Source organism: Micropterus salmoides, unplaced genomic scaffold (assembly GCF_014851395.1).
Source record: "Micropterus salmoides isolate LMB-PRFRI ecotype aquatic unplaced genomic scaffold, ASM1485139v1 Ms_hic_scaffold_4, whole genome shotgun sequence".
NCBI classification, from domain to species: Eukaryota; Metazoa; Chordata; class Actinopteri; order Centrarchiformes; family Centrarchidae; genus Micropterus; species Micropterus salmoides.
Window position 1 is genome coordinate 9,833,187 of NW_024043372.1, and position 9,963 is coordinate 9,843,149.

The 9,963-nt window shown below is 39.3% G+C and overlaps 1 protein-coding gene and 1 long non-coding RNA gene across 2 annotated transcripts; one reads left to right on the forward strand and one right to left on the reverse strand.

The window, feature by feature from the left end:
• Positions 1-445: 445 nt before the first annotated feature.
• Positions 446-8,511, reverse strand: hgh1 (HGH1 homolog (S. cerevisiae)). Its single transcript, XM_038695980.1, has 10 exons — positions 8,354-8,511; positions 7,563-7,685; positions 6,822-6,960; positions 6,484-6,621; positions 5,770-5,921; positions 4,720-4,820; positions 4,302-4,400; positions 3,405-3,496; positions 3,193-3,315; positions 446-2,368 (listed from the first exon to the last, which is right to left on the reverse strand). The coding sequence occupies exons 2-10, from the start codon at positions 7,670-7,672 to the stop codon at positions 2,150-2,152; spliced, it is 1,173 nt and encodes a 390-aa protein (XP_038551908.1). The 5' UTR covers positions 7,673-7,685; positions 8,354-8,511; the 3' UTR covers positions 446-2,149.
• On the forward strand, positions 2,262-6,488 carry LOC119885761. Its single transcript, XR_005441387.1, has 3 exons — positions 2,262-2,398; positions 2,532-2,689; positions 6,352-6,488. It is a non-coding gene; the product is annotated as an uncharacterized LOC119885761 (long non-coding RNA).
• Positions 8,512-9,963: the final 1,452 nt, after the last annotated feature.

Below are 9,963 nucleotides of genomic sequence, written 5' to 3' on the forward strand. Positions count from 1 at the left end.
TTTTTGCCACTGACAAGCTGAGGTTGTTATTACAAGTGTCTAACAACATTGTGGACATGATCCCTACATAGAAAGACCTTTTTTTAAAAGACTAACACCATTTTTGTTTAACCACAAACAGTCGTTAAATCGCTCTTGTCAAAGCCACCAGACTCCATTGATAAAAACTGCAATTTTACCTGAACATGGGAGTTGCTGGTCACATAGACACAAACACATGGGAAACAGGGTACAGGCAGAGTACACAAGTTACTCTTTAAAGAACGAACGTCTGCTAAGTGGAGAGCAGTGGTGCAGATCTTAAGTCGTTTTAGATCAACTTCAGTGTGGAGAAATAAAATAAACTTTAAATGCTCTGACACCCTCTTCTGGTCAACCAGTGGGGTTTAAAAACTGCTTCAGAGGAGCATGTTGTGGATTTCTGTCCATAGAGAACCAAAAGTGCTGATGAGTGCAGCTTTAATGAGAACTGTTTTTAAATTAATGCGAACTGTGAATGTAGGGAAAGTAGGAAACAAATGTTTTCTAAGAATGACACATTAAGTAAATGGAATAACAATAAGGAACATTTTTTTTAAAAACATTTGGAAATTCAATCATTTTTTCATAATTTAAAGGCAGAATAAGAACATTAACAATGTTTACTGTTTTAAGGTGGATCTTTCCTAAAGATTTTTACAGCCAAACACTGTTCAAGCCCACATAACTTATTTAAAATTCTAGTGGCGATCTCAAACTTTCCAAACATTTCAGATTTGGGGGAAGTGTGTCTGAAATGATGCAGCAGATATGTAGAATATTGTCTTGGGTTTGAATATTTCACTCATCAGCTTCAATGTAGAGGTGAAACATAATACACAATATACAGAATATTATACTGTCAATAAAAGGACTTTTCTAACCTTAAACCAACTTAGAGGATTAACACAGGCCCAATTTTCTACATATTTTAGTGTCAAAATGACTAGTTGGTACAATAACTTTTGGAATCTGTGCAGTAGATGGCGACTGAAGTGGCTGAAACATATTACTTTGGGCAATTGTGCCCATCAAAAAGTCCACATAAAGCGCTTTTTTTTGCCGCTGACATGCTCAAATTGTTATACGGGGTGACAACATCATGCAAAGGATCCTTACAAGTTACAAGTAACACCCGCTAAAACACCGTTTTTTTTAAACAAGAAACAGAAGTCTTGTTCAAGGACAATTCTCTGCAACTCGCTCCTCACGAGATATCAGAGGGAGAATTGTCCTTGAGAAATACTTCTGTTTTTTGTTAAAAACAAAGGAGTTTTAATGGGTGTTCCTTGTAGAGATCCATTCCATAATGTCAGACACTTGACACAACAGTCTGAGCCTGTCAGGGGCAAAAAGAAGCACTTTTTGAGGACGTAATTTTGACGTGCACAACTGTCCCAAAGGAATACATTGCAGCCACTGCAGCCATAAAGCAATCTACTGCAGGACTCCAAAATGTTAGTACAAAATATGTGAAAATAGGGTTTAGAAATACCTAAATGATTTAATGTGGAAATAAAGGGGAAACAAAAAGAAAAAAAAAAAAAAGAGTCAAAAAAGTCTGACCTCCCAACCAAAAGGTGATTTCTCCTCACAGTGAAGATGCTAAGGCCTTAGGCAGGTCGGAAAGCACCCTATTATGTAGCATTGGTGATATTGCATCTTGTCTCGTATCTGAATAAGCACGAGCGTCACTTTTACAATAACCTCATGAAGTTTTTATAACACCTGTTCTGTGTTTTCAAACCACTGTAATTAATCTGTCATTAATGATCTTTAATAAATTTCATAAACACAAAACACTTTGAATGAGCCAATTATAAGTTGTTGAAACTCTTCTCATGTCAGATCCATCTAAAAAAATGATATAGTGAACCTTAAATAGCAATTCAATGAGCATCGCAACTTGTTGACACTGTATGCTTTATCATTGTCAGTAATAGATGATCTTCTTCCATATCCTCACTTAATTTTACTTTTTTAGCTCAGCACTGTTCTCCAGCAGTGACACCGCTCTTCCATCATGTGTAAATAAAGTTGTAATGAACACATCTGAATGATGAAAAGTCATCACTTTAACAGCAGACGATGAAGCCAGAAAGGTTACAGATTCCAGGTCTAAAAACAGGCTTTATGGTATCATTTCATTCTCTTGTCCTTTGTCTTTCCCCTCTGAGTCACTGTTCTTCTTTTTTTCCTCTTCCTCCTCCTTTCTCATCCTCTCCTGTTCACTCTCCAGCTCCTGCTGTTCTCTGATGTCAGCCTCCTTCAGTTTCTTCTCCACGTCCTCGGGAATCTCCAACTCCATCAGGTTCTCCATCCCCTGCTCTGGCTCATCTCCTATCAGCACCTGGAGAGAGAGTAGATGGACGGATAGACGGTACATTACATGACATATGCATAGAGTTACCAGTTTATTAGACATACCTACCTAAAACTAAGGAGTCTAAACCAACAGCGTTGGTGTTAATAATAATTTTAATAATGGTTTGTTATTCATTTATCCCTGTAAGCCATAGATATTGGCAGAGGCAAAGAGACAGAAGAGGAGGTTGACAGAGAAAGCTAACAAGAGAAAAAGAGAGTGACCAAGCAAGAGGCTGCCTGGATGTTGGATAGTGGATAAAACGCCACAAGACTGGCGCCGGGCTGGCATCTTTCGGTTGAACCAGTAAGTAATACATTAAATTACATTTATTCATTTAGCTGACACTTTTATCCAAAGCGACTTACAATTGCTATTTATGTTAGAGGTCGCACGCCTCTGGAGCAACTAGGGGTTAAGTGTCTTGCTCAGGGACACATTGAATCCACTGTGGCACATCCACCAAAGTGGGTTTGCGTGTGTATTAAAATAAGTTTGGAACCAGCATCCCAAAACACTGTATGATCTGTGCACTGTCTTAGATTTACAGGAGCACAACATTAGCATATGACTGGATTTATTATTATTTTTTATTTGATCAAGACACAAAAACAACAACAACAACATTTTACTGTTACAAATCCAAAGTAAAATTTGATTATTGTTTTTTTAACGTAAAGGTAGAAAATAAAACTTCTAGTTTTGCTGCCCAACCATCAAGCAAAAAGACATTATTGATTATTTGGTGGCTAGACTTCTAGTTATTATATTTGACAATCGAAAGATTTGTTTGGTTATTAGATTCCTACCTGGACCAGTTTCTCACAGGCTGCTGTAACGTGGACGTCCTTCTCCCAGTTGTGGAACTCTCTCATGATCGGATAAACGCTCTTGTCTTTTAGTGTCTGCCGGCCGGCTTTGGTCGCTGTCAGCTACACAAGAGACAAACAGTAAAAGAGCTTAACATGAAAACATGCCTGTGTGAGTGTGTGAGGCTACGTGTGTGTTTGTTGTGTCGCACCAGTAAAAGTGTTTCCAGCAGCATCTTTCTGATGTCGGCGTCTTCTTCTCTCTTCTTGTCCTCTGGGAGGTACTGCAGGTCCACCGGCAGGCCTGAACATCATATCAACTTCTGTTAGAATCCACACCAGCGGTACTGTGGCTGGGCTTGATTTGGATTGTGATCCAACTAAAAACATTTTTCTGAATCTGAGCAGAACCAACAGTGTGTTTGTCTGTGTCTCAATACTTTCTGACTTCCCTTCCCACGCAGCTATCGGTTCCTACTGAAAACTAGAGCAGCAACGATTAGTCAATTAATCCATTAGTTGTCAACTATTAAATTAATCGCCAACTATTTTGATAATCGATGAATTATCTGATTTCAGATTCTCAAATGTGAATATTTTCTGGTTTCTTTACTCGTCTATGGCAAAAAACTGAATGTATTTGGGTTTTGGACAAAAGAAGATTTGAGTACATCACCTTGACCTTTAAGAAAACCTTATCGCCATTTTTCACAATTTTCTAGACCAAACAACTAATTGATTAATTCAGAAAATAATCGACAGATTAATCAATAATGAAAATATTTGTTAGTTGCAGCCCTACTGAAGATGTAAATCTTTATAAACTGGTCAAAAATATATTCATATTTCAACCATAAAACAGCTGGGACACTGGAGCTTTTAGCAAACGTGTGGGACTGAGTCAAAATAAACTATATGGTGTTACTGAGTGCAACAGTGCAGCTGATCAATGTGTTTTTAATAGTTTCTGGACAACAATGGAAGAATAAGATATGTCACAGATAATATTTGTTAGTAGATTAATTATTATTATATATATTATATTATTATATATATATATAGAGAATGTCACCAGACTCCTCTAACGCATGATACACTGAATTACAAACCTTCATTTTCTTCCTCTGTCAGCTCCTCTGGACCAGCCAGCGGCAGCAGGAGGAAGGGCAGGATGTCCACAGCGTCACTTAGTAACCACTCATGGTTGGCTGGACAGATTGAGGAGAGGTTTAGATCAGATATCTGGAACTACTGTTGGACTAGAGTTCAGTGAGAACATGACAGGTTTTACAAAAGATGCTGCTGAATACAAATGTCAGACCCTGTAGAGGCTACTTCCCCACACAGACATAGTTACAGCTGAGAGAAACAGATGCATTTACACCTTATAAGTAGAAGGCATTCAAAAGCAGTCGGATTTCAGTCTGACTCAAATGCTTCTTGGATGCATTTTACAATGTTTTGATATAGCTATCCGACCTGCCCATTGCACATGAAGTGGCAATGAGGTCTTTGTGGGTGTCTCACCGTGGTCAAAGCAACAGTTGCGCAGGGTGCCTATGACCCCTCCCCTCCTCACCACTGATGCCTGGTACTGAGTGAAGGGCAACAACCTCTGGATTACACACCTGCAACACACACACACACACACACACACATTATTACGACCAAAACATGTCTACGTTCAATGTCAATACACTCTGATTAGGTCTAACACAACGTCTACACAGCCTGCATAAATAGTGAAAGCAGATCGTTAAGGCTCGTGCAGACTCCACAACTTTCAGTGTCGGCTGATGGCCGTGATGTTCAGACTACACAACTTGCTGTCTTGTGACGGGAGTCTTGAAGTCATTGTGGCGTTCACACTACGTCACTGAAGGTGACAGGGGGTCACACATACTACGCAAGCTGACAACGACTCACCCGACGCTGGTCTCAAAACCACGTTTTGTCAAGAAAACACGTGAAATGTGAAACGGGAAACAAAGCGAACCTAGACACAAACAGCTGTTGTTTGATATTATAAAGATAGCAATTATAAAGAAACGCCGAGCTCGCTGACCGGCAAATCGGGCTTAAAATCGTGTAGTGTGAACTAGGCTTTAGCAGAGCAGCTTCAGTCCTGTGTCTTCATCTTCACAGGATGCTTTCAGGCACACTATTCAGTGTAGGTCACCCCTGTTTTGCGTCCAACACACAATCGCTGTAATTACATGGGTAAAACAGAAGAAAATAGACTTGAAGCAGAAAAATATGCTACGGTTCCCACAGCAAGGGTTGTCATTATGGTGAATGCAAAGGAGAAACCAGAGCTCATATCAGCTCATATCTGACCTAACTTCAGATCGTAATCCAAAATTTTAATCACTCTCCGATGTCTCTACCCTAAATTCTCACTGGCCATGTGGAGTGGTGAAAGGAAATGTGAAAAAAGGACAGTGTTGAGTGCTCAGAGCTTTGCCCACTTTTACATTTGTGCAAATCTTGCAAACTGCTGCAAAAAAAGGGTATGTCAGTTTTGAAATATCCCCTCTGTCTGACCATCAATTCTTGTCCAGCAGTTTAAACAGGTACCTGTTCTTGTCCATCATGAAGTTTCTGGCCTCGGGCAGCTGTGTCAGGTTGGACAGCAGAGGACCTATGTAGTGGAGATTAGCATTCTTGTTGTAGCCTTTAGTACAAAAGACCTCCACCAGCTGAGCCAGACCAACCTCCTCCTGAAGGACCTGAAACACCAAAGAAACACGTCATCTCTCATTATCCTTTGAGCAGGACTCAACCAGGAGCGCTTGTTGTGATGACCTGAGAGGCTTTGCGGACCTGAATGGGATTAGCAGCTCACGGATATATGGTGGAGTCAAGCTGTGTACAGCCTTTAAAGTAATTCGAAGGATTTTGAATTAAATCCTAAATCTAACAGGAAACCAGTGTAGTGAGGGCAGCACCAGGGGGAATATGGGAAAACAGTGAACTACCGCTAATGGTGCTACAGCTTTTTGGCTTAAACAAGAATTCACGGATTATAAAAGTCAAGAGGAGAGAAGGCAAAACAATGGATGATTTACTCTAGCTGCTGGGATAAGATAAGAAGGGTGTAGTTTTGTCTATATATTTAGTTTTTGTGTATTTTCTGTTGTCTGTCTGTGTTTTTTTAAGGTTTACATAACACCAGCTGCCTACCAGGAGAGATGGACTATTCTGGTGCAAAATGAGAATAACAATTTTTCCACCCAGCCAAAACCTCTTCCCATCCCCGGTAAAGCTTCTAGATCCACCACTGGGACCCACCTTGAACACAGTCTTGCAGGTCTTGTCTAGGCGGGTCAGGTTGGACAAGATGGTGCAGACCTGATCAGAGAACAGGTACTCTGGATCCAGAAGGTTCTTAAACAACACTGGAAGAACTTTGACATCTGTCACCAAAACCTGGGTGAGATACAACCAAGAGCAACGTGTTTGTCTTCAAAGAGGAATTCAACACTGAATCCACATCATCTCTGAGGGCTGTCCAGTTCTTTTTGTTTTGTTATCACAACAGCCTCTCACTCTGGGACAGAAGAGTAGTTACTTCTCAATCATCAGTAAGAGTTAAAACCGTGCTCTGCCGACCAATCGAGAGTGATTACCTGGTGCAGAGTCTCGTCAGCTGACAGGTTGATGAGGATGTGGTAACAGTCCTTCACTATAGCAATAGAGGGGTCACGAGTCAGAGCAAACAGGGCAATAAGTATGTCAGGTTTAGAGCGGAGGAATCTGCAGCCATCCCTGAAAACAAACACACACAAAAAGAGAGTGAATTACCGTGGCAGTTTAGGTTGGTCAACTACCAGCTGAGTGAAAGGGTGTAAATACATCCTAACACACAGCAAGCGAGCTCTAATTGATGGAGCATGAAAAATTGTCCACATATCTACATTGGGAAAAACTGAAACAATCTGATCTTCGCTCATTTGCATCACATCCTGTTAGAAAGAGGTGTAAAGTCCTGATAAGGGTGAGGACTTTTTCTCTCAAGTGTTTGATCAAACACCTTATCAGCACAGACATTAGAGGGGTGAGCCTGACTAACTACACTATCTGCAGATTAGCTTACAATATCCTGCATATCAAGTCTCACCTTTTTCCTGTCTAAAATGTACATTTTAGAGCCTCCGATCATCATCTGTGATGCAAAAGCACACATCTGTAATTTGCGTCCTACTCAACACACTGTGGAGCACTTCTCCTGTCGACGTGTTGATCTAGAGTCTGGTCCAGGACTAGTCTAGCATTTGTATGGGAGCTCAGAGCATAAACAAGGGTCCCAGGTTGCTGAATTATAATGAAAAGCTACATTATTAATGGTATCATTATCACCAGGCTCCTACCTGTGTCCAGAGAGTCCCAGGATGTACTCTGTGGCGTGACCTTTGACATCAGGACGAGTACCCGCAGTTAGGAAGGAGAGCAGCTCTGCGGCCTTAGAATCACTCAACATCTTCTTCTAGTGTCTGAGGAGTTTAGAGGAGAAATGTACTACACACTACACACTGTTCAAAAAGTTTGGGAACCACTGTTTTAATCTTTAACAATACATTACTATAAGTTTATTGTACCTCTTTTGTTCAAATGTTAATCTGAAAAGTAACTCCAGTGGTCAGATTAAAATAGTTTCCCTCTGAAATGTAGTGGAGTACAAGTATAATAAAGTAGCATGAAATGGAAATACTCAATAACGTACCTCAAAACTATACTTACAAAAGTATTAGCATCAAAATAAACTATAAACTTTAAGTACAAAAAGTAAAATTACTTATTATGTATGTAGAATTACGCATTTCAGAATAATGTATATTATTATATTCTAATTGTTGTTGCATTAATGTGTTCATTTAAGATTGTACCTCATTATATATATACACGTTATACTATACTATACAATAGATTTTCTACATTGTTATTAAATTGGAGACCTGTGTAATTAAGTTAACTGACTAATGTGTCATTAAAATAAAAACATAATAATAACAACGTTAGTAGAAAAGTAGACATTGTAAATAATAATGAATGTTAGGCTTCGTGCAGGCTGTTGTTTAGCACATAAATACGTTTTCAGGGACAGTTTGTTGCCATGTTTGATACACCTTTAGCTCCAGCTTCTAGTATAAACATATCTTACCTTTAACGACCTATAGGACAGTTATCATTTCGCTGTTTACTTTTTCTGTATTCCTCAGCTAACATTAGACAACATGTGTACAGGTGAACATGTGGACACCACAGCCCGCAGCTACAGCTGAAATCCGTCCTGTCTTCCGGGTTAGCTGCCTCCTTTTCTTCCTTTTCAGCAGCTTAAACGGTGCTGAGTGATCCTTACTGCCTCTAGTGTCAGCCGCATGAGGTGGTCTGCGGTTTGACATCTACAGCTCAGCCGCTCAACATCCCAAATTTACTTGAAGGACATTCTCTACCGAGACAGAAACGAACATGCCGATGTTTTGTTAATCTTATTTTAACACTATTAAACTTACACCCATTGTTGCAAATACATTTACTGTGGTAGCTACTCTACTTAAGGACCATTTTGAGGAATGTGTACATTTCTTGATTATTTTAATTTCCTACTACTTCATGGGATACTTATACTCTTATAATGTTTTTAAATCATCATATCAGACTTTATTGATCCCCAGGGTTAAATTCACAAGGTAGACAGAAGTAACTAAAAAAAGTATTTAAAATGAACCCCACCTTGAACAGTTTCCACAAGTCGAATACCCAATAATGTATCAACAATTTTATTCTGAAATGGGCATTTCTGCATAATGAGTACTATTACTGTTGGCCCTTCAAGTTTGATACTTTTGTACTTTGACTTGCCAGGTTGGGGAGGAATGGGTTACATGTCACGGCTTTACTAATCAGGATACAAAAAAAGTATTCCGTTACAGTACAGAAAATAAAAAGACGTAATCATATTACAGGTATATTTTGTAAAATCTGGGATTACTCATAGGGATGAAGCAGAAAGTTTCCATGAAACAGAAAACGCAGTATTTGCCTCCATATATGCAAAGGCTTTGTGTTGAAAAGTGGTGGGGACATAGGGGCTCAGATTAGTGGTGTGAAGAGAAACTTAGCTCGGGAGACAACACGATAGGCGATATTAGTTTTATAAGAACAAGATGAAAAGATCCTTCAACTGTGTTTTAAAGACATCCTCAGTGCTGAGATATATGAGTAGAGGTCTGGGGGGATCTCCCCCAGGAAATTTTTATCACTAAACACTTCTGCATTCTGGTGAAAGTTTCTGCACCAATTTATGGTGGAAATGTTTTTATTTATGTAAAAAGAAACACAAAATTCAGGTGACCGGTGACATTTCAAAATATATTAATATAACGCAGTGCAGCTCTCAGGCATTCTGTGTTGCTTTCAGATCTGTTTCTGCTGGAGATCAACATTTCTTCATGTTCTTCTATCATGAGGCAACACATATGTAGGCATGATTTAGTCATCCCTCCTCTTTTGTCATGTTCATAGGGAGAGAATGGAAAACTTGGCCAAAACGAAACTGTGAAAAGAAGTTGTTAAAATTACTGATTTTTACTGACTGTTTGGGGTCATTTTGTAATACTTTTTTTGGACATTGCACATTTGTTTCCTCTATATTTTAATTGCATTACTAATGCTGTTTGAAACTTGAAATAATAGTAATGAACACAAAATACAGTTGTTTTTTTGTCCAGAGGTAGCACCGAGAGGCAGCCTCAGTATCTTATAATAAAC

Bases quoted from the DNA above. Each gene is read 5' to 3' on its own strand.
- hgh1 (XM_038695980.1), bottom strand. From the start codon at position 7,672: ATGTTGAGTGATTCTAAGGCCGCAGAGCTGCTCTCCTTCCTAACTGCG. The intron at 3,497-4,301 runs GTTTGTAATTCA...TATGATGTTCAG, and splicing joins GACAGAGGAAGAAAATGAAG to GCCTGCCGGTGGACCTGCAG. The intron at 2,369-3,192 runs GTAGGAATCTAA...CTCTCTCTCCAG, and splicing joins CCTGTGAGAAACTGGTCCAG to GTGCTGATAGGAGATGAGCC.